The following is a 27,598-nucleotide window of genomic DNA, read 5'->3' on the forward strand; positions in this document are numbered from 1 at the left end:
AATCTAAATCTACCCTCTTTCAGTTTGAAAACATTATCGCTTATCCTATCACTACACTCCCTGATAAAGAATCTCTCTCCATCTCTCCTGTAGGCCCCCTTTAGGTACTGGAAGGCTGCAATAAGGTTTCCCCGGAGCCTTCTCTTCTCCAGGCTGAACATCCCTGACTCTCTCAGCCTGTCTTCACAGGAGAGGTGCTCCGGTCCCCTGATCATCTTCATGGCCTTCCATTGGACCCAATCCAACAGGTCCGTGTCCTTCTTATGTTGGGACCCCCAGAGCTGGGAACAATACTCCAGGCGGGGTCTCACGAGAGCAGAGTAGAGGGACAGAATCACCTCCCTCGACCTGCTGGCCACGGTTCTTTTGATGCAGCCCAGGACACAGTTGGCTTTCTGGGCTGCAAGCACCCATTGCCAGCTCATGTTGAGCTTCTCATCAACTGACACTCCCAAGTCCTTCTCCTCAGAGCTGTTCTCAATCCAGTCTCTCCTCAGCCTGTATATGTGCCTGGGATTGCCCCAACCCATGGTGCAGGACCTTGCATCTGACCTCGTTGAACTTCATGAAGTTCGCACGGGCCCACCTCTCAAGCCTGTCCAGGTTCCTCTGGATGGCATCCCTTCCCTCCAGTGTGTTGACCGCACCACACAGCTTGGTGACATCAGAAAACTTGCTGAGGGTGCACTCAATCCCACTGTCCATGTGGTCAACAAAGGTGTTAAACGGCCCCGGTCGCAGTACCGACGCCTGAGGAACACTTCTCGTCACTGCTTGCCGCTTGGACATGAAGCTGTTGACTGCAAATCTTTGTAGCAAGGGGAGCTGCCTCGTGCAGGCAAGCAGCCTGCGCTGCATGTTCTTCACAGGTCCTTCTATGCTGTATGGGAAGAATAGGTTGAAGTAAATGATCTTCAGAATATCACAGCGTTACAAAATAATAGCACAGTCCAATCCTTTCACCTCATTTCGGCTTCCCATTCCAGGCTCGGTCGTGGTTTACAAGACGCTGAACTCAAGGTCCATTTGCAAATTCATCTCCCTGGTGTCAGCCACAGCATCCCACCTTCAGACTCTCGTTCCCTTAGCAAATGTAGGAGCATGCTCTCATCTGTTTGGCTAAGTGTTCCTATTCTCAATTGCCACTCCTCTTAACTGCTGCTTTTTAAATCACTTCAATCCTATGGCAGATTATTTGTGCTCAGCAGTGCCGTGTGGGACACCTGCTCTGCGTTTGGTTTCCTTCCCCGGGCTGTGACTCCCTTGCTTGATTCTCTTTCAGATAAACATGCCGTGGTGCTTGGAGATTACTTGATTTCCTCGCTTAAAAGTGCTTCTATAGAATTATATTGGTGACCTGCTGGCTGCCTCTAAGATAATGCTTTTCTCAGCTGCTTGTGCTGAGCACATTGTCCGTGTCATCCAAAAAGTCCTACCAGTGGAGTGTGAAGAGAGGACACTGACAAAGCTGAATATTCACGCTTGTAACATCCATAAAGACACCACCAGGGGAAAAAAATTAAATGGAGAGGATTCAAGTAAAACAGTTGAAAATGGAGAGAGAGGGGGAAAAAAGGCAGTAAATAAAGGGGGCCAAGGGCATATGGACAGCTGACTAAAAGCTCATCTGCTATATTTTCGCCTGTTCCTGTTACAGAATTGGGAAATTTCTTCACAGATTCAAAGATCCAAATTCTGTACTCATTAAATCCCTCTTTCTGTGCTTGATGGAGGAAAGTGGGCAGCAGTCGTTAGTACCGTGCTAGCCCCATCAGTGACCTGCAAAAGTTACCTTGTGTCTGTCAAGGAGCTATAGGCTCTGGAGGGTCAGTTCTGTAAAATCCCTAAAGTCTCTATCTGTCCCCTTTTTTTCTTATGTGTTTTCATGTAGGTTTCTTTCTTGTAATCCCTGTTAGCTGGCTTTATTTTTTTTAAGGTTTGCCATTTCAGATGACAAACCCTAGGTACTTCCTGGAAGACCCCGTTTCCCAGGCACCTATTTTAGGATGGATGGGATTAATCACTCTTTAGAGCAACACTTTAAGTGATGTAGAAGCACATGGCTGCCTCCTACAGCCGCCCCGGCCCAGGACCCTCCTGCCCATCTGCCAGAGCCCAGCGCGCAGACCCAGGTCTCTGCCCAGGCTGCGGACACGGCTGCCACTTTCCTATGTGCAGGTTCAACCAGCAGCAAAGCTGAGCATGTATTCTGGAGGCACGCGCACAATTAATAGCTCTTCAATTAGCGTGAGCGGTGAGGTTTGTTGCATGTCATGGTCTCCATGTTTGCTTTGTCAGGTGTGTGTGTCTGTGTATTTTGTTTCCTCTTTCCCCTCTTTTTCCCATGGTTTCCCAACTGACAAGGTCCCCGGTCAGACAACCTCTCTGGAATAGACATTCTCACACTCCCATGTGAGTGTGACTGACCAGGTTTAGTTCCCATCACAGCCTCCCTTATCGTTTGCATCAGGTTTGTGTCCCTGTATGTTCTTGTTCAGGCTTCCTCCTTTGCTTATTATCCCTTGTTGCATTGAAGAAGGTTCTTGACCAGATACCTTTAAAGGAGCAGGCACTCTCCTGCCACACATCCCTACATACATCTTTCTCCAGAGGCAGCCTAGGTGGTTCTTATAGTCCAGACACCAAACTTTCGGATGGCTGAAGTTAAGTTGGATGAATCCAACTCTGTGTGCCAAACTACTTCATTTAATAGATTCTCCTGTTACTAAAGGCTCCTCTCATCAGGAATGATCTCAGCCATTTCTGGAGCTTGCCATATTAATGACTCCTTTGGGACTTGACCTTCAAAGGAGGCGATAGTCGTTTTTGCACCTAGTCAGATACTGCTGAGCTCTCTGGGAAAGAGAGGTACAGTGGTTATGAGTTAACTTCTTCCCACTTTGTTTGTGTGGATTGCATGAACAAGGAATAGTTTCCAGGGCTTCAGAGCAATGGGCATGGATGTTTCTCTGCTTTCGTATCTGTAGTCTGTGAACCCAGAGAGCGTGTCCCCAAAAACTTCTGGGCTGAAAATGTCCATTCAGCCTGTGTACCACACTCCAGAATATGTGTTATTTCACAGCCTACTTTGATGTCCTTTTTAACTATCAAATGCCTCTGATAAGTACCAGTTATAGTTTGGGGATAGGTGTCTTTATATTCCCTCTTGTGCTCTAGCAGGACATGTGGTGGCTGTTTCTCCCCCTGCTTTCTTAAAAGAAAATTTGGAAAGCTTGTATACGGGACAGAAGGTAACCACCCAGGTTCTTCCAAGAATAGTTCTGCTCCTAGCCCTTGAGAACCAAACTGGATCACAGACATACCATGAACTCAAGCTTTGCCTTCTGAGTGGTGGATCAATGCAGGGAGCTTCTAAAATATATTTTACCTTTTTAAAAGTACATTCTGCCTTCCTAAAGTACATCACTTTGAGCATGCAAGCCAAGACAATGCTGCTGTGTTATGAGTAATGGCGCCATCTAAAACCTGCATTTCATGATGAATGGTAAATTCTAGTGTATTATCAGTTGTTTTCTGAGCTGGTGACCTTGCCTAATCGATGATGTCCCTGTAGGCAGGGCACCACTTCTGGAATGTGATCACGATGTATCGTTGCAGAGGTAGCCCAGAACCATCCTGGGTTTTAGGGCTCTGTTTTGAGGAAAGCTGGTATTTCTGCACTTGGACGCTGGGGTTTTTTTTGGTATGTGTTTTTTAGGGTTTGCTAAGCTGTTGAAATAGTCTTCAGCAAAATACTTTTTCTAGTGGCAATGCATAGATTTCAGTAAGTGCCCACCAGGACTGCTGACTCGTGCTCTCTTGACTTCGTGGTTTGTGGAGGTATTTTGGAAAACTTGATTCTGAAATGTCTGGCAAAGCTGGATGAATGCACTGACATACTTGTTTCTCCTGTACATACAGACCCTAATATGGTCAATGCAGGAGACATGAATGGTTCTGGCAACCTGATGGATTTTCTGGATGAGCCCTTCCCCGATGTTGGAACTTACGAAGATTTCCACACCATCGACTGGCTGCGGGAGAAATCACGCGACACTGACCGCCACAGAAAGGTAAAGGTCTCCAGCTTTGATGCATCGCAGTCCCTGGGTTACAGCCATCCTGGTGATGAGAAAAACAAGTGGTTTTCCAGAGTTATGGCTTCCTACCTTGTTGTATGACTTGAGGAGGACTTCTAAAAATATGGATGTGATATGTCTTGAGTTTGTAAATACGAAAGGGCTTCCGGCAACTCAGTCGTCAGAGCATCCCTAAAAAATTATTGTGACTGGGGGGAGTGGAGAGTAGAGAAACTGTATACACCTTCTAGGAGGTTAAATATTTTTTGTTTTAAACGTTATACGCTAAAACTGGGTCAGCCTGAATGTCTATATGTATGTTTCATTTCAGATTACTAGCAAAAGTAAGGAATCCATATGGGAGTTCATCAAGAGTTTGCTGGACGCCTGGTCAGGATGGGTTGTAATGCTTCTCATAGGACTACTGGCAGGTACGTGTGTGTTAGCATTACAGTTATGCCTGAAACCATCTCACCCAAGTTTGCTGCAGTGCCATCGGCTCCTCTTTTTACTTCATTGTCTTTCCACTGATGTTTCAAGCTAAAAAGCCAACTATGCATCCATGCAGTTATAACCCTTAATAAAAATACCCACTTGCAAAGTTGCCTGCTGAGTGCTGACCTAGAAAAAATGTTCACCAGTAGAGGGATTTTTCTATTGCTTTTGGAAATACACATCTGAGCGCTTTACACTCGATGAGCTACTTTGACTTTCTGAATATTTGATTCACAGAAGTCAATTTTATTGGTAGGATTTTTTTTTCTGTCTTCACTTACTTTAATTCTGCAAGTAGATAGATATTATGATGTGGGGAGAACTGTGGTTGTGGACACTCAAAGGGGAGCTTTGTAAATTGCTATATCCACTGGGTTATCTTCTTTATATATGCATGAAGGGAAAATACAGTTTCAGACTTGGTTTCAGATCAGCTTCCAGGCCAGACAGACATTACATATTTAACAGCCTGCTCAAACTCAGATGGCAAATTCATTAATTTCCCAAATTGCTCCTGTCTTCTGCTCGGTTTAGCACATCTTCCAACTTGGAAAGCTGTACTTCTCTTACCAAGTTGAAACAGATGCCATTTTTTATGCTTTTTCAGTGATGTCAGGGCGCTCTTGTATCGTGCTGCTTGGTAAAAGCATGATGTGAAGTTTCACAATTTCCAAGTGGTGTGGATTTCCTGCTTACCAACTGTCAAGTTAATATGTTTATTACAGTTGTTCAGGAGCCTCAGAAGTACTGGGAAAGTTCTTGAGAAAACATGGCTGAAGTGACGTTTTTGGCAAATTATGTTGTTTTGTAGGGATACACTTGTTTCCACAGAAGCTTTGGTGGGAGGGCGAGATGGGAAGAGAGTCTGATAGACTGTGTGCTACCAGGGCTGCCAAACCCTGCCTGAAGGCTAGGGTTGGCCTCATCTGGGGTGGAGAATTCTGCTTCCAAATAAAGTTAGAGCAAGCCCTTGAGGGCTCTAGTGACCTCCCACAAGCCTGTCAGTAATCCCCTCATTAATACAGAGAGTGTGGTATACACTCACACACTCCCATTTTAGTAAAAATATCCCAGAAGGTTTGTTTCAGTTCCAGTTTGCAATGAAACCTCAGGCTGAAATCCTCAAGGCTGTCAAAAGCCAGAGTTGCTGACGTCTGATAAGCTCTAATGCTGGTACGTCCAGCTTGGGAATGGAGGACAAGGGTAAGCTGCAGCCGAGACGTGTTAGCTTTTGCAGCCTTTTCAATAACAAGGGTGCAGAGGAACATGTTTTATCTCAAAGAGTTACATCAAATTAGTCTGGGTTTGAACCAGGACAAGGACTTGTGAATCCGCTAAAGAACATTACCTGTGTGCTCATGATCTGGGCTGAGCCCTATAGGCTCTTTCTGCCTGATGTTGAAATGACACGTGTTCTCTGTGCCTTCAGTGTTCCTGAGACAGCAAAGATGGAGAGTCACTATCTTGGCCTCAGCGAGAGGTCAACACCCCTTTGATGAATGGAGGGGATTATTGGTGAATGGATGGGGTTTCTTAACCAGGTTTGGGAAGGGAGGAGGCGAGGTTGCTGGTGCAGTCAAGAGGCACTTCATGTCGTTTCCCTCTCTACTTGAAATACTTCCTGCTCAGAGAAGCCAGCCCGGCACAAGAACACCTCTGTGATCCCATGGGGTTGTGTGAACTGGCCCGGCTTCTCTGTGGTCTCTCTTCTCCTGCTGAACAGGCAGAAGCTACCACTGGTCTAAGGGGAGCAGCCTGGCCCAGCTGCAAGGATGCTGGGTGAGCTCTTGGGCAGCTGCGTCAGGCAAAGAGAGGGGGTGACAAGGAGTGGGAGAGGAAGGGGAAAGCAGCAGCAGCAGTACCTAAGGCGTGAGGGTTTGGGGGAGCACCCTGCCCCTGCTGCCCCCTTGCTGGGGATGGAGGGCAGCAAGGTGGGACTCCTGGGGAAGGAGATCGCAGGATTTCCAAAGGCACTTGGATGATTTACCCAGCTTAGCTCATCTAGAAACCTAAATCACACCAATTTGGTCAACTGAATCTTCCAGGTTTTGCAACACTTCAAAGGCTGCACCTCCACAGCCAACACATGCTGATGTGGCCAAAAGAAGCAATCCTTGCCCTCCAGTGTGCCTGCCATCGGGCCCCCTTGCCTTGTGCGTGTGCAGCTGCATGGGGTGTGGGGGGGTGAATCTGGGAACTGACTTTGTGGAAAAAATGGGTTTTGGCCAGACTAATTCTCAGTTGATCAGTGGGCTCAGCAGGGTTGGTCACCACAGAGCCGCAAGTAATCAAAATATTGCTGACAGGAAGGAGTTGATGGAGGGAGGGAGGGAGGAAGGAGAAGACCATCCCATGTGGCAGTATGACTCATGTCATTTTTGGAGTGTCACTGAATCTGCATCCTTCTTTCATTAGCCACAGAAAAGCGTAGGTGGGAAAGGGGCCTCTGGAGGAGGTCTGCTCTGGCTTCCTGCTCACAGCAGGGCCAGCTTGAGAGTTAGAGCTCTACGTTTTGAGTAACCCCAAAGTATATCAAGAATGTAACAGCAACCTTTTTGGGATTGGCTTTGGGATCCCTTTGGGATTGGGATCCCCTGATTTGGGATCAGACCAAAGTTTCACATGTAAATTAGCCTGAGCAGAGCCCCTCACTGCCGCCACAGTCTGACACAGCCATCTCCCAGGCTCTTCCAGAGCCATGTACCCACAGGGCCTCCAACACTCAGGTGCTACATGGAGAGAGAAGATGACATATACACTGTCAAGTGGCTGGAAAGGCACTAAGGAGTTTCTGGAAATGAGGTCTTGGGACCCAGATCCTGCTTATTTTGGGAAGGGGGAAGGAGCAGTAACACTCACAAGTGCTGTTTGGTGTGATCAGACGAAAACTGCGCACATGGTGCTCCAGAAAAAGATGCTGAGCACCACCTGGGCCTGTCTCAGTCAGAAAGTTTGCACGCTTTCTGGAGAAATACAAAGCAATGTACAGGGAAATGAGCTTAAAAATTTTAGGTGCAGGTGCTGAATTTTTAGGCACTTGTTTTTAAGAAATCAGAGTTATTACTGTGCCCATCCTGCCTGCAGACCAGTGGCCATCCTTCAACCTAACCATTACTATTAGCCAACTGAAGGCATATGCTATTTATAGGTCACTAAAGAGTCTGTTTTCTAAAGCTATATGACAAAAAGTACTACCATACTAATGCTAAAATGCTCTGGTACTGCAGCTGGATGTGCAAAAATATCCTTCGTAATTCAGTGCCGTGACACTTGGGTGATGCTGTTTTTTGGCACAGGTACATCAGGAAAACTATTTTTAAAGCAAATTTTCAGCATTCTCATTAGGGCATTGTAACAAATGAGTATTGGGCATCATCAAGCAAAGGAAAAGGAGAGAGTTAAAAGGCTAATATCTAAAATGAAGTTCAGCATCTCCTGGCTTTGGAGTGCTTCATTATTTTTCATTCTGGGCAGGAAGTTACAATAGAAGGAGGAGGAAGTTCAGTTCCTTTGATGGCAGAAGTAGGGAGATAAACTTATGTTCTATTACAGTCTAGAAAGCCATGGTAAGCACAAGAAACTAAAGGCTTGACTTTCCGAGATGCTGCACAGTCTGCAACTTCCATTAATTTTATTTAAAGTTGCAAAGATTCAGAACTTGGTAAACTTCCAGCCCTGGTCACTTGTCTTGTGAAGCACTCACTATTGCATTGTTATCCTCCAAGTGCTGACCTTCCCCTCTCATGATTTACTTCTGTGTAAAGCATGTGTAGTAACATACATGTAGCATTTTCCTTCTTGTGTGGATCCCAAAGCATTTGGCAAAAGGGATTACGTCACCTGCGTAGTTAAACACATTTTCCTAGAGGTACTGGGGTGTATGTGAGCTTCTTACATTGGAGAACTGAACGTTTGTTCCTCACTCTGTTTATTAACTTTATCAGAGAAAAACATTCAAAGCCTGCCTGCCTTTGCACCTTCTGGTAGGTAGCATTAATACTCAATTGCCTGGTTAAGTATGATGTGAACTTAGAAGACTGGGGTGACTACAGACAACGATAAAGGTCCATCCAGAGATGCAAGAGGCACAGCATTTGGTGCTCACGTCCAAGGGATGAGGGATTCTTTGTACAATTTCCCGAAACTTTCAGAAAATTGGAGGAGAATTTAGAGTTTACTGCAAAACTCAGTAAGCTACGCATGCTGACGTTACTAGCAACGCAGGGATTTATCATCATCTAAGAATATGGTTCGTTGTTTTCCATAGAAATTTGGGAAAATGGGAAAAAGTAAGCAAGAGACAGGCAAGGTCTTCAGGAAAGAAAATAATTAGTACAGATGTCATTACTCCCTTCTGCAGGCTTTTTTTTGTGATCTTGTCTAGTATATCTGTATAGTTCTTCACGTTATTCCTGTATAGCAAAAATTCTTCACTGCTACCCCAGTCACACCGCTTGTCAGTGTGGGGACAAGTGTCCTTCTTAAGGGAGCCTGAAGATACATACTTATGTGGCAGGGTCTGTGAACACTAGTGGTTTTCTTTTTCTGTTCTATGGAATAAAAACCAGCTTACGCATGCCTGAATTATTTGAATTTTTTTTTTTTTTTTTTTTACTCTTTCACAGAACTGAAAACCAGAAAACTTTAGTTCCATGTCAAATAAACTGCCTCTTGAACCCACCTATGTACCCCAGCTGCTCGGGGGTGAGAGGAGCAGCCCCCACCCCTGCTTCTTGTAATTGCATCCTTGGCAGGAGCCAAAAAGCTATAAGTTTTGGAAACATAAAACCAAACCGTTTTGTGTTTTCCAAAACACATTTTTCCCCCCAGTGTTTTAGCCTACGCGGATAAATTCTGTTCAAAATGATTAACAGTTTCCCGTCATTGTATTAATGATTATCGGTAAAAGTGCTGTTGACTTCTACTTTCCATTGTATTTAGGGTTTGGGAAACACTAAATAAATTTTCTGAGTTGGTGGTTTAATGCTTTCCAGCAGCTGCGCGCCTAGGGACGGCAGGCAGGTCTGTGCTGCGGCTGCTCCCAGCCTCCCCGCGGCTGCCGCTGGTGCGCTCCTGGGGACGCATCTGCCCCGGGGGCGCTGGTGCTGGGGCAGGTTTTAGTCGCTGATGGTCAAACGCCCCAGGAAAGCAGTTTTTTTGTTTGTTTTTTTTTTTTTTCTTTTTTGCCCCCGGGATCTGGCCGCAGTAGGTTTACCCGTGTCTGTGTCCGGTGGCCACCGAGTGTCGCTGTAGCTCTGCGTAATTACCGGGGAAAAACTGAAATAAAGGCGAGTTTGGTGCAGAGAGGATTTGAGGGATAATTTTATTGCTAATGAACGTATACATCGAGACACGAGTCTGTTAAGTTCCTAAATCAGAATTTGGCATCTGTACTGTTTCTGTACTGAAAACATCCTTCTAAAAGGTGCTGGGACCAGTAAATCCATAGGAAAACACAACCAGAATAGTCTAGGGTGGAAGGGACCTTTAAGATCATCAAGTCCAACCGTCAACTTAACACTGCAGAAACCACCACTAAACCATGTCCCTCAGCCCCACGTCTACCCGTCTTTTAAATACCTCCAGGGATGGCGATTCCACCACTTCCCTGGGCAGCTTGTTCCAACGTTTGACAACCCTTTCAGTGAAGAAATTTTTCCTAATATCCATCCTAAGCCTCCCCTGGCTCAACTTGAGCCCATTTCCTCTTGAGCTATTGTTTGTCACCTGGGAGAAGAGACCGACCCCCACATCGCTACAACCTTCTTTTGGGTAGTTGTAGGGAGCGACGTATCCTCCTCCCCCCCTACCCCTGGAATACACAGCGTGGTTTGACACCCGCAGCTTAGTGCGTATATAGAGACCACGCATGAAGTCCTGCTGATCTCCCTCAAATGGTGCCCCTGCCTGGGGCAGACTGCAGGAGCAGGCCCTACCTTAGTTACGCCTTCCCTATCTGGCATTAGTCAGTATGGAGATAATAATATTTAAAATTAAAGCTTTCCGAGAGAACATTGAAGGTCAGACAACATGTTGGTGCGGCTGTTTGCAAACTCACTCTTACCCCCAGTTGTTTGGTGTATTTGTTCTTACGTTGCAGCTGCTTCCCCAAATCACGGGGTTTTGCTGCTGTTATAATTAGATCCATTTTCCTTGCAACTTGATATTTTTTAATGCCACGGTTTCATTTTCTGCATTTCTTTTTCCGCATTTCTTTTTCCAGGCACATTAGCCGGAGTGATAGATTTAGCTGTGGATTGGATGACGGACCTGAAAGAGGGTGTCTGCCTGTCTGCCTTCTGGTACAGCCACGAGCAGTGCTGCTGGACGTCTAATGAAACTACATTCGATGACAGGGACAAATGTCCCCTGTGGCAGAAATGGTCTGAACTTCTTGTAAGCCAGTCTGAGGTACGGGAGACCTGATTAGGTTGGGGTCGCAGTAAGCCAGGGAATGCCCTTTTTTCATACTTGATGATGTTCCCTCCAGAGAGTTTCTCTGAAAGAGAAAGTAATGAACTGAAAGCATTGCAAAAAAAAAAAAAAAAAAAGACAAAAAAAAAAAAAAGACATTACCACAAGCAATATCTGCTTAACTTGGGAGAGATCCCATTGTTTCACTGTCATGTGTGACGGAAATTGGAAAACTGCGAGATTGCTCTCACTTTTTATCAATATTAAACCCAAAGTGTTTCATAACGCTCATAACATAATCACCAGGGGACCTGAGCTGCTCTCCAGTTTTTTTTCTTTTAAACACTATTTTACGGGACAATAAAGATGATCCCTGACAAATACTTTTAAAAGGAAATTTCTGTGATTGCAGATGTTTTTTATGTACTCAAATGCTGTGAGTAGTAGTGGGAGCTGCGTAAGAACTATATGTTATACCCTTGCAATCAGTTTCTTTACCAGATAGCAAAATATTTAGCTAGCACCGAAAGCTGGGGAAATAATAGGCTCCCTGGGAGACGGCCAAAATAAAAAATTTGTAGGGGCATAGAACAGGAAGGGAAAAAGCTGATCTGGATGGACATGAATCTTATATTTTAAGAACATTTTTCCCTATCCTGTTTTTTTTTTTTTTTTTAAATTGTAGAAATTTTAAATACAAAGAATGTTGTTTCCAAGCAAAGCAGGTGAAAGTTTCATTTTGAAGACATCAAAAGAAGCCTTTCTAGACTCGTTTTAACAGATGATGCTTTTATAAAAAATATGAAAAGGACATTTTATTTTCAACCTAAGCTATTCAATGTACTGAAAAATATTGGTCCCTTTGCAGCTTGAATATTTGGTCAGAATTACTATTTTGAAAGAAATCCCTCATTTCTGCAGGTGACTTGCATATGACAAAAATTAACTATGACATGGAGGTGGGATGAATGTAGCTTTGAAGAGAACTGGTTTATGGGATACTGAAGTATGTAATGGGACTTCTTAAAAAATATCCATAATGCAGTTTGGTCAATAATAGGAGAAGAAATTACATACTTCCAAGGGATAAATCGTGTCCAGCCAGGCAATGAAAAAGTGGGTGACTTGGAGAGAGTGCCTTGGATCTTCCCCCAGTGTGGAGGTGGTCTGGTCCTGCAGAAAGTGTTTGAGGGCACTTTCACTGCCATACAAGTTTCATTCATGTTCCTTTCACTTTAGGTTTACAGTACGAGTAGAACTAGAAGTACTAGATGAGAGTGTCTGTGAATATGTATAGCCCAATTTTCCACAGTTCTAATTAACTGTAGTGAATGTAGCGGGGTGCTCACTGTTCCTGCACATTCCCACCATTTGATCCCAGGCAGAAACCTCTCTGCGGAGTTGCCAGCTCACAGTGCCAAGCTCCCCTTTGCCAGAGGTTCTGGTCTTCACTGGTCTTCATCAGCAGATGGTTTGGGTGGTGGCGTCTTTGTAACAGTGAAGAAATACTACCCTGGTATAAAGTTGCAGGACTTGGGATGATGCTGTAATTTAAGAGAACAAAAAAATGTGGGAAGGGAAAAAAGAGGAGAATGTTACAATTGTTATGGGATTTGGAAACTCTGTGCATGTGTTTGACATGCTGTTACTCCTGAAAGGCTGGAATATATAACTGGAGCATATCCTTGAGAAAATTTATTGCTTTCACCTGCTACTCGAGACCAGCAGGCATGGCTGTTGTATTCTGTGGCCTATAAGAAAGGTATCAGCCAGGTGAGCACTGTGAAACTTTACTCACTTTGTATTCAAATGGGGCTTCTCACCCCCTGGTGTACTGTCACAGTGGAAAAAAAGGTTAATCTTGGCTTAGTTTTGGGATTTCTCTCAAAACAAATGGGCCCCTAAGATCTGTGGGTTTTTGGCTGCCACGGACCAATGGATGCCGTAAATATTAATAATATAGCTGTCTATTACTGTTACACTGAAATCCCAGGCAAAGCCCAACAAAAATGTGAATATGGAAAGTAAAAATTCTATTTTGTAGCAAAAGACTTACTATATGGGCAAGTTTGGCATGATTCCTGTAGCTGTAGAGGACTCTAGGAGGGATCAAAATACAGTGAATTTGACCGCATTTCAAGATAATTTTGCCTTTTTTTTTTTTTTTTTGGTGTGTGTTTGGTGTGTTTTTCAGTTTGTGCCTGATATTTGGGTAACAGCCCTATAAAATGCACAGTGCGCAGAAGGACTAATTTGGAGCACATTTTAGACAAAAAGTACTTGGAGCAGTTTCCCTAAAGGTTCTCTGGTCAGACGTGTCTTCTTTTTTATGCACGACTCTGACTGTCATCATAGCCAATGAAATTTGACATTTTGAGGACTAGGATTTAGATCAATTCTTCCTTGTGGTTTTGTCAATTTATGGCTATGATAAACCCTGTGCATATGTTCTCACTGAGAATTGTGACATTTCCTGTGCCATTTCTTGAAAATTGCTTTCACTCTAGTCCTCCTATAAAATGAGGCCAAAGCAGAATCTTGATATAGATTATAATGGAAATAATATAATAGCACGTGAAACACACCAGGCCATGTTTTCTTCCCTAATCGTTGTTCTGTAGGCCAATGATAACCTTCATCCCTCTGGTCCTGAAGAGCAAGCGAAGAGTTTTTTGATGCAAGACAGTTTCAAAACCTCAAAATCGCTGGAGGTGGGGGTGTGTTAAAGCACATCAGATGCCACCCGCTTCAGCTAGATCTCTAGCCAGTATGTGGTGCCCTGGAGCTTCCCTATTCTGCAGATCCAGCTTGGTCCTAACCTCAACTTCAGTGGAGCTGAGGACCCTGTTTCTGGTGCCTCACATCTATCCAAACCAGAGGAAAGGGCCCCATGTCTTCCATGGCTTGTGACATTGGATCCAGCAATAGACGGGATTCCCTTCCCAGGGCTTCTGGATCTCCTGTCATGAAGCTGAGACCTGCAAAACAAGGAAGCCCCTCTATACCTGCAATCCACTTCCCAATTTGTAACGTTCACCACAGGGAGTCTGCAAGCTGTGAGATCCCAAGTCAAGTCAGAGTAGAGCTCTCCACCTCTGGAGAAAGCACGCGTTGGTCAGCTCTGGATGGCATCCTGAGGGATGTGTTTTATTTCAGTGTTCTGAGTTTGTGAGGGTTGTTTTCAATTGTGCTCCATTTGTACCTAAATTGGACTGACATCAGATATGAAATACTGCTAGGTGTTGCAAACTAAAACACAAAGTTTTGCTCATTTCCCCTGCACTCTTCATTGCTGTTGCTGCCAGGATGAGTCCTATGAGCCACTAGTGGAAAAGGTCTTAGCAGAATCATCTCTGCTGATGAGCATTTTTGGTCTGATTTCAGTGTACTTGCTTAAGACTTTTACTGATTCAGGGCCTTAGTAATGGCATGTAAAGAATGAAAAATGAGCTATTTGTTATACTGAGTTACTGCTACTTCACTTCCCAAAGGTTTTGTTATTACCAATCATGAGAAACTCCTGCAACTTGACTTGCAGAATTCCAGGTATCTGGAGAGTGTAACAATGAGAGTTGTCCCAAGGGATAAGACTGAACTGGCTGTATAGACTGTTGTGGGATCCTGCCACAGTGCTGTAGGTGTACGTGTGATTGCAGTAACGAGCTGACATAGTTTTCATGTGACTTCTGAGATGTGAAAGAAGAGGAAGTAAAAAGAAACAAAATTAATTTGACTCCAGTGAATTTAGGAGGAAAACTGTAGCTTTTGCTCAACATTGTAGGGCCAAATTACTGTAGTGGTGTTGGTCGTCTTTGGAGTTACTCCAGGTTCACACTGACAGGAGAATTTTGCCCTGGGGCAACATATCCAGAGTTTTCTCTAGAGGAAGAGTAAATATTACCATAGCTGTTTGTAATTGAAAGCACGAGGAGAAGACATTCATGAGGAAATGAGACCGTCTTCAGCTGTAGCAACAAAGATCCATGGTTACTACAGTCAGATGTCAATCACTGTAAGTGTGGGATCCATGACTGCTTAGTCTCAGGGCACTGGGGGATGGCATCGTATTGCTCTTCTGCTGTTATCAGTAAAGCCACCTGCTAACTTCAGCAAGCACAAGAGAACCTTAAAAAATTGCCCTTCTTCCAAATATATCCCTAAGGATAATGTCAGTGGTTCCCTTACTGTCTTTTCAATTGGGCAGGGACCTGGAAAATGATGCTAGCAAGCCTTCATGAGGTTAAAGGTTGATTCCTGGCAGGCTTGCAAACAGGGAGGCTTCTCAGCTCTAGGATTTTTATGGCTGGGAACTGGGCCTGGCCTGCTCTGTTAACTGAAGACGCGATACAACTGATTAATGCCTGTTTTCCTACTTGATTTATCACAATGTTGATATCCAGGCTGCTGTCCTGCAGAGCAAAGACAGGGGCCTTGATGTTCTCGAGCAGCTGGGATTGCATCCGGTAGGAAGAGTTCACTTAGAGGTGAAGGATTCATACCAATTCATGCGCTGAGGTTCATCTCGTTTTTTATTCTGCAGTGTCATGTTCCTGGAGGAGATTGTTTGAAAGCTTAAGGTCCTCGTATCAATTTGATGCCTCTGACTAGCTTCTGTTTTGTCTGTGTAGGTAGGGCTTTTGAAATTCACCAAAAAAAAATATGCTTGTGAAGAGGGAGGGGTATTCTAAGGCAGATTTTAACAGCAGTTTTGACTTGACCATTGGAGACAGGTAGAAAGCTGAAGGTCACCACTGACTGTGTTTTCACTATGGCACTGCACAGTCAACCATCACTGATGGTCATTTACATTTCCATTCGGTCAGTAAAGTGAAGCTATTCACTTTGAAGTTAGGTCTTATTATTGACTGGAATACTTCTAAATATCCGGGCAAAATGACGGAGATGTGTCTGAGTGGGATCTGCCAAGCTATTCTGTTTTCAAATTATTTTCAACCCTTTCATAGATAGCATCATATAGAAGGAAAGGATTTATTTAATGGTTTTACCCTTCCCGTTTGACTGAACTGAGCTGACTATTGATATACACAGGGATGTAATTTGCAAAGATCAGTATCTGCATGGACAGCCGACTTTTGGATACCAGCCTTCTGAAAAAGATGTATCAGGGTCTCATCCCCTGTCATCCGCCATGGGATGAAACAGCAGATTCCGTCATTAGGTGCATTTTTATCACCAACTACTTTTTCCCTTCTGACAGATTTCTTTGACGTTTTCAAACTTTTTGTGGTTGGCTTAATTTTTTAGTGATTGAAAGATGTTCAAGGTGTTTGGGTCCCTTGCAAACAGACTGTATGGACTGGGTTAGGTATATATTAGTATGCTGCTTCTTTCCATCAGTAATAAAATTGTTGGAGTATATAAACTTATTTGTCCTTCCTGAGGAAAAGCAGCTAGCATGTAAATGAAAAGACCAGGTTCCATGCCACCATGATCCCTAGTAGAAGTGTGAGATTTAACAACCTGCCTTTGTCTAACAATGTTTGTTACTGTTATTTTTCTAGGGTGCAAGTGCTTACATTCTAAACTATTTTCTATACGTTATGTGGGCTCTATGTTTTGCTTTCCTGGCAGTCTCCCTGGTCAGAGTGTTTGCTCCCTATGCCTGTGGCTCTGGAATCCCAGAGGTGAGTTTCTCTTTGTGTATGAATATCCAAATACCAAACAAAACAAAGAAAAGATAATTTGCCATCTTTTCTCATTCCAGAACTGTACGATGAGATAGCATAGGAAAAAGAAGATTGTCTTTCCATCTCATCTGTCTTCATTCATTTGTCTAACGTGCCTTTATGGTGTCCATCTAAATTTTTCATATTCAAAGGCCACTGTGACAGGTTAATGTACATGCTGCTCCATTGCCAGAGCTTGAATTAAAAATCAATGGCTCCCAGTCATCACTTTATTCACTACAACGTTTTGTGTCTGAGACACATATTCACTAGAAAATTGTAGAAAATTCTCCTTGGATGAAATTACTTGGGCTAGTTACAAAATCAGTAATTTTCTAGACTAGGCTTTAAGTAAAACCAAAATAAAATAAAGAGGGAGGGCTATAAAGCTCAGGTTTCCCCAGCTACTGAAGACGCAAGTTGCGCATCATTTGGGATGCCTGAAAAGTGTCTGGCTGTCCATCTTCTGCGGACTGTGTCCTTGTACACAATGCCATGCTGGCATGACGGCATTATGGCAGCCAAAATCTCTTACTTGGTTGTCAATATTTTACATATTGAGCCTCAATCCATATTTAAGCTGTTAAAATGAGGAACCCCATAATTCAAGCAGCATAGCTACTCAAAATTTTTGAAATCGGGGCAGGCTTTTGTTAAAAGTGCTATAGAACCACTGGGATTATTACTTAGGAATCTGGCAGACAGAATCAACAGCCCAAATTTTAGAAATCTTGGCATACTTTTTTTCTTCATCTGTAGGAGAAGCATGCAAAGGTTTCATAGCTGATCAGGAAAAAAACCTCACCACAAATAATTGGAAATATTTTAATAATTTCCATGTTTCAAAGTAGTCACGTGTGTGTGTTACATATTTGATATATCTGTAACTATTTTTAAAAAGTGTTCATAGTGAACTGTAAATCTAGTTTCCAAGTGATAAATCTCCCATGTGAGGTGATGCTCAGCTCCAGCCTGTTTCCAGGGCCAGAGTCCAAACCCAAATCCCACCCTGCAGCCTCTGTGTCATGCATGTGCATTGTGCTCTCTTCTAGCCACTCACAGGCAAAAGTAAGAGGAAATGTGTAAAAATAAGGTCTCTTGGACTTTCTCACTTCATAATACTTGCCTGCTTTTATGGCATGGGCATTCCAAATATTTAGAACGTTATTTTTTTTCTTGTTTTAACTGGGAAAAGTCTGTGGTTGTTTATTTGCCTTTTTTTCTGCCTTGTTAGAGTTGGGTCAAGTTTAACGCTGATCCTGTAAGCCAAGGAGATACATAAAAGTTTCGTATTTCTATTGATCTCTGTAAGACTCCTTACTGATGCAGGGGACCACCCGTAACAACAGTAAAAGTGTGGTCTGCTTAACCCTTGCTCTGATATTGCTGTGGGAAACTTACCCTACCTACAATTCCTTTTTCTCCACTGACTCTTTTTTAAGGAGTCTGCAGGTTTTTTATTTTTTGGGTTTTTTTTTTGTTTTTTTAAACTCCACTGGGGTTTTAACTCCATTTGCAAGTTCAGAGTAGAAGAGGTTTCTTCAGCTCTTCAACATGTTCTTCCTGCTTTCCAGATAAAAACCATCTTGAGTGGGTTCATTATTAGGGGCTACCTGGGCAAGTGGACACTTTTAATCAAAACAGTCACCTTGGTTCTGGTGGTATCTTCAGGCCTCAGCCTTGGGAAAGAGGGGCCGTTGGTCCACGTGGCCTGTTGCTGCGGAAACTTCTTCAGCAGCCTTTTCTCAAAGTACAGCAAGAATGAAGGAAAGAGAAGAGAGGTGAGTTTGGCTCAAATAATCTCTAATTTTCCTTGTCCAGATATTTGGTGTTTCAAAGGACTCATGCCTTGTACCTAAATGTTTGCTTTGTAGGTGCTCTCGGCTGCAGCCGCTGCAGGAGTTTCTGTTGCCTTTGGGGCTCCAATTGGAGGTGTGCTTTTTAGTCTGGAAGAGGTGAGACCTGTCAGTTCACTTGCTTCAATAAATATACTTTCGCTTCATGCCTTTTTCTAATATTCCTCTTTATTTTTCAAATATTTATATGCTTGTTTTTCTTCTAAAGCAAAAATAATCTTTGATTCCTAGTAATAAGAAATAGCCAGGTATTTTAGCGTAATTTGAGTAAAAGGAGAGCATTGGCTTTCTGGAAACAAATCAAATTATTTAATCTGGAAATGTATCAGTGTGCTGAGCTGTCTTCAGCTTTCAGCTTCCTGCTGCACGAGCCAAGCTGCTGAGCACCCCTCCTACCATCTCTAGCCAGCAGCTTTGGATTTCGATGTACAGATTTTTCACTGGTCACTGCTCCCTATCTGAAATCTGAAAATGCTTTTTCTGATATCTCTGTGAACACGTTCTGGCTGTGGTAAGGACGGGTATTGCCAGTCAAGCCAGATGTAGAGTCACAGATGAAACACACGGCGATGGCTTACTGTGCTCAGTGCTCCAGTGAGTAATTAAAGACAGCACCCTCTGTCACACTCAGTGAAGTGTTTATGGTCTCTGCTTGCTTTTAGGTCAGCTACTACTTTCCTCTAAAAACCCTCTGGAGGTCCTTTTTTGCTGCTCTGGTGGCTGCTTTCACACTGAGGTCCATCAATCCTTTTGGAAACAGCCGTCTGGTCCTGTTCTATGTGGAGTACCACACTCCCTGGTACATGGCTGAGCTCTTCCCCTTCATCCTCCTTGGTGTCTTCGGTGGCCTCTGGGGGACCCTCTTTATCCGATGCAACATTGCCTGGTGCAGGAGGCGGAAAACCACCAGACTTGGGAAATACCCAGTCCTGGAGGTCATAGTGATAACGGCTATCACTGCCATCATTGCCTACCCCAACCCCTACACCCGGAGGAGCACCAGCGAGCTGATATCTGAGCTCTTCAATGACTGTGGTGCCCTGGAGTCCTCGCAGCTCTGCGACTATATCAATGACCCGAACATGACCCGGCCGGTGGATGACATTCCCGACAGACCTGCCGGCCCTGGAGTCTACACCGCCATGTGGCAGCTTGCTTTGGCTTTGGTGTTTAAAATTGTCATCACGATATTCACTTTTGGCATGAAGGTAAATCGGGGACGGGCGCAGAAGCTGTCGTGAGCACAAGGCACAGATGGGTTGCCATCAGCAGGTGTGGTCTACCTGGCAGGGCTTGTGTGCCTCCGTCCTATACCCGGCCACATTGGTGTGGTTGAGATGCCTGCTGGCTCACCTGCTCACCGGCACCTTGCTCTGAGATACCCCACCGCAGCAGAGGGATAAGCCTTGCTTTTCCACCTTCTGGTCATCTGTGGTTTTATTAAGTGAAAAAAGAAGTCTGCGTAGAAATTTAAATCCACTGTTGCCAATAAGCAAATTCAAGATGATTCCCACTGCAGCTATCTTTCAGCTCTCTCAGGGATATGGACTATTTACGTTGTTGTTTGTCTTGTTGGATAAATGTCTTAATGTGTCTCAAGGCAGCTATGCTCAGGGAAGCAATAGCTTTCAATTTACTGATTTACATATTTAAAACCTCACAAAAATATAAAAGAAGCAGAAAAGTTCTATTTTTGATGTTTTTTTAAGCCCTGTAGCTTGGAAAAAAGAGGGAACGAGTGGGAGGACTGACGGATGTATGATTTGATTACTCTGCATTTGCAGCTTTTTCCTTCCACTCCTCCTCCCCATAAATGGGTGATGAAAGGCCCAAGAACAATTTATCCAAGCTTTCAACACATACAAAGCTGTTTGTGGTGAGTTTTATATATCTGATTGCTAGAGCCCATATAAAACACATATCTGTCTGTCTACAGCTCCCATTATCTGAGCATTTCGTTCTGGATCTGATTGCAGCAGACGATGGGAAGTTTTTCTGAGTTATACTTTATATTTTATACCACACTCAAAGCTAAAGCAACTCCTCTTTCTCTTAAATACTGCACTTAAACTGCGGATCCATTTTTTAGAAGGCCTTTTACCCAAAATATAATAGGAAGTTTTTGGAGTTTTGCTTTTCTTTCGTATTTTCTCCGTCTGATGACAAGAACTACTGAATGGCAGAAGTTCACTCAGGACCCAAGTCCTGCTCAGCACTGAGTCCTGATGATTTCCTGAGCAGGGACGACAAGTGGGAATTTAAGAGCACTTGGATGTTGCTGGTGTAATATTTCTGGAGGAGGACTTGAAATGAGATGTCCATTGCTGCAGAAACTGTTTTACGGCTGACAGTCAGTTGTTACGATTGATCGTGTGTTTAAAAACTTCTGAGTTGGGTTCTTTATTTGATATGTGTTTATTTGTTCTATATATTTAAAATTTGCTAGAAGCAATTGACAGTTTCAACTATTCTGTAAAAGAACAGACAAAATAGCTTTACTCACCAAATCAATACAACTGTATCAGCAAAATTAAGACTATATAGTTGGGGAGATAGTGCCTGCTGTTATCAGCCCTAAGGCCTCTGGGCCATGCTGAGGTTGTTACTCTAGTTGTCTAGGAAGCTCAAGGTGTATTTTCAGAATTAAAAAGATATGAGAGCCTTTCCTCTCTAGACCCAACAAAAACTCCATGCAAGGCCTTGCCACAGATCTGAGTTGTCTTCTCCACCAGGAAATTTCTCTCCAACTTGCAGATGCACTTGACATTTAAGAGGAAATAGACTTAGCCAAGGCAAAGTGAATTTTAACTTTGTCTCTTTTTTTGTTTGTTTGTTTCTCATTTCAATACTTTTTAAAAAATGATTTGTGACTTCTCTGTATAGCAGACAACAAGGTAATGATTCATAGAGCTTCCTGGAAAATATACAGCAAACTGAGATGAAGAAATAGCTGCTTCTGAGTGGTCAGCCTCCTTTCTCTGAATTTTTATTCTGTATTTGGCATTTAGTTTAAAATCTGGTCTGATTTATCCTGAAAGAGTAGTAATAAAACTATAAAGTACTCCATGTGATAGAGGGTGAAATCAAGATGTTACTTTCAGTTGAGCTTATTCTCCCGCCCATGACAGAACCATCAGCAGCTTCTGACATCCTGCTGAGAAAGCAATAAAGGCAAAACCAGGAGCATCTTGACTTTAAAAGCAGGCTGTTATTCAGAAACACCATTTATCTATCAAATTCACTGTGATGCAGCAGGTAGGATCTAAAATTACTTAAAAATAATGCGTTAACATTATATAAAGCTATTAATACACATGTAGCCACACAAACTCAGTCATTGCAGAAACCTATCTCAGACCATGTGGGACATCACTGTAGGCTGCCATAAGGCTATGGTCTTCTGAGCTAGTGTTTAATAAGGAAATTGGATTCTCTTACTACTAATAATAAATTGTTTGATCAATAAGTTCACTACTAGCCATTTTTGTCAAGGTGCTCATGTGTCTATATTTTATTCAAGATCCCTTCAGGCCTCTTCATTCCCAGCATGGCTGTTGGAGCCATGGCCGGTAGGATGGTTGGGATTGGAGTAGAGCAGCTGGCATATCACCATCATGACTGGATCATCTTCAGGAACTGGTGCAGGCCCGGGGCAGACTGCGTCACACCAGGACTTTATGCTATGGTGGGAGCGGCAGCTTGCTTGGGTACAGTATCTGCTGACCATTGCTTTGTGCATGGATAACACTGATGTGTGGGGATCTACAAATTGTTTAAGAGGGCTTTGTGTTTGTGTTAGGTGATACGCTGGCTTTTCTGGACTTAAGAGACACGATGGGCTAAAGCATGGGCAGCTACCTCAAATGGTCTCTCCAGTGATCTGCCAGGTAGTCAACAAAAAAGGCTTGCAGTCACCAATGCCTACTCCTTGTAATCCACCAAAAAAGCACATAAAAGGGAAGAAAAAATTAAAGTTAGGCTACAGGTTTCCAAGAAGGAGTGTTTTTTGCTTGATTTCCCCCCCCCCCCCTTTTGATGTAACGAAATCCACTGTAGCTGGTCTAAAGCTACTTCCTTGTTTAGACTGTGCTCTCTCTCAGTGCAGGGAACAATCTTCCCAGCTCTGGCCAAATTTTAAGCTACGCAAAGGTACAATTTCTGGGTCTTATTTTGGCTGTGTCACACTGCTTGATGGGGCTGTCTTTTGATTTTCGTTTTGACCGTAGGCCAATATGTGGTTATATTCAATCAGTAGGATTTATTGGATATAACAGGAATGATCTGTTAACTATTAAAACAAGATCATTGAATAATACCTCACATATCAAAATTCTAGTCATAGATACAAAAGGAATCTTACAAGCATGCTATCTGAACACATTTTTTGCCTTATCATATATTTACCCTTCTATAATTGAATGGTTTACCTCCTTTTGTTATTGTTGCTGATACCGTCATTAGATGATGAAATAATAGTGGAGAGGTATAACACATGATTGATGTAATTAGTTAGATTTGAAATGAAAGATTTTAAATGAAAGTACTCAGGGAAGAGCTGTAAAAGTTTTCGTTTTGAAGTCTCTTGCTAGAAAAGTAGGATCATTTGTGCTATCAGTTATAGAGAAAGGAAGGGTTGGATTTGCTTGTCTAAATTTAATGTATGTAATGTAGACATCAACATCTGAGCTAGCTGTGTTGATACCCTTCACAGTCAAAACAGAAAATTGAGATACTGGAAAGATCAGTCTCATCTGGCAACAGACTTCTAAAACCAGGCAAATGAACAGATTAATTTGGCCTCAGAGGTGCCTGTTTTTCTCCAGAGACTATAAAAGCAATCTGGATATCACCCCTTTGGATGTGAACACCTACCACAGTGTAGACACATTAAAATAACTGGAATGAACCTTACTGCCAAAAAAGAGTAAAGCACTTCCTCTTGACCATGAATGATCTTAATGTTCATAAAAGAAATTATACACAAAATTTTTGCTCTGATACTCCAGTTGATCTGCTAGTCAGCAGTCACTTCCTCTTTTAAAAGGTTCAAATCAAGGTGCAGTGATTTTAATAGTATGGTGAGACATACAGCAGAATGGTCACTGCTCATTCTTAAGCCCAAGACCTGTCTTGCTTAGAGTAAGAGATGTGGAGTAAGTATTGAATGATCCTTACTCTGGTATCTGCTCTCAGCTTTTCAGACTCAAAAGTTCAAGGCGTTCCTCAGACAAAAGTCATATCTGGATCATCGTGTTAAATAATCAACAATTTAATATTCCTGTATACTGCTAGATTAAAAGTATCTTTTAATGACCTGTTTGCTGATTTCTCGCATCTAAAATGGTGATGTATTTTGAGGCCTAAAAATAGCAGATTTATTACATTTACCTTTTGAACGGAGGCAAAGAAATGTTACCTAATAATTCAGTGATACGTACATACTTGTCTGCAGTTATATGATTATTTTTATCCTTTAATGTAAACTGAAGGAGAGAAGAGCTTGCATATGAAATTAATGCAGAAAGACTAGATTGAAAAATACAGCTATAACTCTGTCTGCAGCTGCATGCCTAGATGGCCTCAAACCAAGTGGTATACAGTTCAAACTGTCTGTTATACTGATCTCAAAAGCTAGGGTTTAAGCTGTAACGTAGCTCTTGCGGTGGCCTCAAACTGTCCTTATATAGGATTTTGTAACCATGATGTGCCCAAAGATAATGCTTAGCTTTCTCTTCAGTTTGGATGTGGCAGGTAAACCCATGTGACAGCCAGCTCCTAATGCTCCAACCTGCCCCAGCCACAGTACTTAGTTGATTCTTGGAGTCATTTTATAGGGCTAATGCCAGGACTCAGTTTTAGTTTCTCAAATATCCAGTAGAGCTGATTTTTGATGGCATGCTTTCTGGTTTGATAGCTGTCTTTTAGCATTTGTTATTTGCTTCTCAGTGTTAGCATCTTTGACTTGGGCAAGTTCACTCAATCTTTTTGATGAAAATTGCAGCAGATGAAAACTCTTCCTTTAGTGAAATAAGCCCCAAACTACTTCATGAAGTATAAGGGCAAAGTACTCAGACTGAATAATCTCATGCCTTTTCGAGTGTAAGGTACAAAAATGTAAACGAATTGCTTAATACATACACTTAAAGAGCACTGAAGGAAACTTGACTGCTTTCCTTGTTGGCAGGTGGTGTTACCCGAATGACGGTCTCTCTGGTGGTGATTATGTTTGAGCTAACTGGAGGCCTGGAGTACATCGTACCTCTTATGGCTGCAGCTGTCACAAGCAAGTGGGTGGCAGACGCCTTTGGGAAAGAAGGGATCTATGAAGCTCATATTCATCTGAACGGCTACCCATTTCTGGATGTGAAGGATGAATTTACCCACCGAACCCTGGCAACAGACGTCATGAGACCAAGGCGTGGTGAAGCTCCTCTCTCTGTTCTGACGCAGGACAGCATGACGGTGGAGGATGTTGAGACACTAATCAAGGAGACTGACTACAATGGCTTCCCAGTAGTGGTTTCAAAAGACTCAGAGAGACTTATTGGATTTGCACAGAGACGAGAGCTGATTCTGGCAATAAGTGAGTAGAGAGTATTGGTGTATATTTGTTTGATTTTGATAGGGTAGGATGTTACCAGTGTTATTCACCTTAAAGAATGGATAAATAAGAATGAAATCTAACTTTTTCCCAAAGTCTGGCTTTTAGTAGTTGCTAGGGCTCATAGCTGGAAGTAGAATTCTGTGGGCTTGATTTTTGTGGGCTTAATTTTGTCATCACTCACAACAGTGCAAAACGATTCTGCTAGAGACAACAGAGGTAAACCTGATTCATATGGCCAAAAGTTTTGTCAGAAACAGATGAAAAGCCACGGCAGTGTTGAGCTTCCTCTAGTATCCAATGGGCTCCTGGTAGCAGCTGGGGCAGTTGTGAATCTTTGTCACCCTGTGATGAAGTGCAAGTCCCTGGGCTTCTTTCTGTTGCACTTTCATCTTTTTCTCACATGCAAACCTTTTGCACTAGAGGTGGAAAGCTTTTCAGTGGAGGATGTTGTTTGGTAAAGATGGCTGAGTTTTGCTAAGACCTGGTGGATAGCTGGCTGGTTGCCTGAGAGCTCAATCCAGGTCATTGCAGGTTTTGACCCATGAGGTCCTTTCCTGTCTGGCCTGATGGCTAGGTGGGGATTGAAAAAGCAGGTATGTTGGAAGAAAGGAAGTGTTCCCACCTTCCCTGTAGCCAGGGCACCCAGAGCTGTGGAGGTCTGTGAGCCTGGCAAATCAACCCCATGGTCTCCTCCCAATTCTGGCAGTCCCGTGGTGTTGAGGGCCAGCTGGGCAGGCAGGCTGCTGGCTGGGCATGATTGCCTCGTACGTTGCAGGGGAGTGGAATGTCTGGCATATCCAAATCTCCTTGACATGGAATTTCTCCTCTCTGAGCGGGCCTGTTTCATCCCTCTGCTTCGGGCACCTTTAAAAAGCTGTTGTCTCGGATGGAACCCCCTGTATTCTTCAGAAAAGAAAATCCATAGATGGAAAATCAGGGCTATTTTAGAGGGCCACTTTCCTGCCTACTTCTCATAAAGCTAAAACACAATTTGAAATTAGAGTGCTCTTTAAAGCACACATTTTTTAATGCATATTTATTTTTGTCTCCTGGATGTAGAAAGACCCCATCTAAGTGATTTGACCTAAAATTTATATTCATTGATTTAAAGACACTCAGCTGTTACTTGAGTCCCCTCTTCTCAACTCATAGCAGAAAGCCATCAACGCTGCATCAATACTACATGCAGAAGAAGAAAACAAATGACAGAGCCCAGTTTTCTCCCCTTAAAATGTAGTGTGGAGTTCTCTTCAGCAAGAAATTATTTTCTCTTTTTTTCCCTTTTGTGGTGTAAGTTGTCATTTCAGTCAGAGAAAATAGTTTATGCACTGAATTAATTTCGTATTTACTTATATCACTAATTTCTCAAAACACAGGAAAGCAGAACAGGCCTTACTGCCAGTTCTACAGCTCTTCTAATTGTGCAATTGTAATTTAACTTCCAAGGGGTGTGGGAATCTAACTTTTTCATTAAAAGCCTACTATCACTGATTGCTCCTTCATCTGTCCTTCAAAAAGAAGCAAAAAGAAGTCTCCATGAAGTTATAATCCTCTGTATAGCAATGTCAGTATAAGAGGATTTTACAGACACCAAGGTGAAGTCCAAGGCTGCTAGCTGCAATACCCCTTTCAAACAACTGATTTTCTCACAGGGTTAATCTTCCTTTGGTGGTAACAAAAGATGCCTTGTATGCCCAAGCTAGGAAAGTAAATATGTGTCCGAAGTTTCACCAAATGCGTAAATGCCAAGAGCCGATACCATTTATAAAATAGTTTGTATTTTATCCTGCTTTTGCTAATGAGTTTCAAATGTCTTCTGCATTCCCCCGTGAGAAGTAAAAAACCTTAATTAGATGTATTTAGCCTACCCTGTGTCTGGCTTTTACACTGTCTGTGCCATGTCGTGGCTGTAACACTTGCTGCCATCCTAACTTTATAGCCTTTTACATCACCTTTGCAGGGAGGTATGTCAGTGGGAAAATTGCATGGAGTGAAGATGCAGAGCCCTCACTTTAAAAGCAGAAAGACCCGATGCTGCCTGAAGCGAGTCAGAGAATGTTGAGGGACTGAGCCTTTTGATTCGGGTCATAAATGGCAACGTGGCTGAATGGGCTTGCTAGGACATGTGTGAAAATGTCCAGCTATGCACTGGCAACAAAGAAATCAGTTTGAAATAAACTCAGCGGACATTTTAGATCAAAATGCTTTCCTCTTTGAAACCTGTTTTTTTGACGTCCGCACTTTCCAGAGGAAAAGGTACTGTTTCCTGATAAGCTCTAATTAGAGTACCTTTCATAGGATCTGAGGCAGAATTGAGATTTAAAATAAAGAATTCTTCTGCATAGATAAGTTTTCCTAAAATCCTCATCTGTCAGGGACCTTTGGTGACCCTCTTCCTCTTGGGCTGAGTATGACAGCTCCTGATGTCATTCTGTGCTTACTCTGTGATAAACAGTTAATCTT

The 27,598-nt window shown here is 43.0% G+C and overlaps 1 protein-coding gene across 1 annotated transcript in view; it reads left to right on the top strand.

Moving 5' to 3' along the window:
- CLCN4 (chloride voltage-gated channel 4) overlaps window positions 1-27,598 on the top strand; it is a 46,299-nt gene that overhangs the window by 9,586 nt on the left and 9,115 nt on the right. Inside the window, exons 2-10 of the mRNA XM_063341438.1 lie at window positions 3,922-4,073; window positions 4,411-4,510; window positions 10,798-10,985; window positions 16,511-16,633; window positions 18,250-18,456; window positions 18,550-18,630; window positions 19,194-19,739; window positions 22,052-22,238; window positions 24,716-25,114. Coding sequence (XP_063197508.1) covers window positions 3,930-4,073; window positions 4,411-4,510; window positions 10,798-10,985; window positions 16,511-16,633; window positions 18,250-18,456; window positions 18,550-18,630; window positions 19,194-19,739; window positions 22,052-22,238; window positions 24,716-25,114 — 1,975 coding nt within the window. The 5' untranslated portion in view covers window positions 3,922-3,929. The remainder of the gene's footprint in view (window positions 1-3,921; window positions 4,074-4,410; window positions 4,511-10,797; window positions 10,986-16,510; window positions 16,634-18,249; window positions 18,457-18,549; window positions 18,631-19,193; window positions 19,740-22,051; window positions 22,239-24,715; window positions 25,115-27,598) is intronic.

The sequence above is a fragment of the Chroicocephalus ridibundus genome, chromosome 1 (assembly GCF_963924245.1).
Source record: "Chroicocephalus ridibundus chromosome 1, bChrRid1.1, whole genome shotgun sequence".
In the NCBI taxonomy this organism is placed as follows: Eukaryota; Metazoa; Chordata; class Aves; order Charadriiformes; family Laridae; genus Chroicocephalus; species Chroicocephalus ridibundus.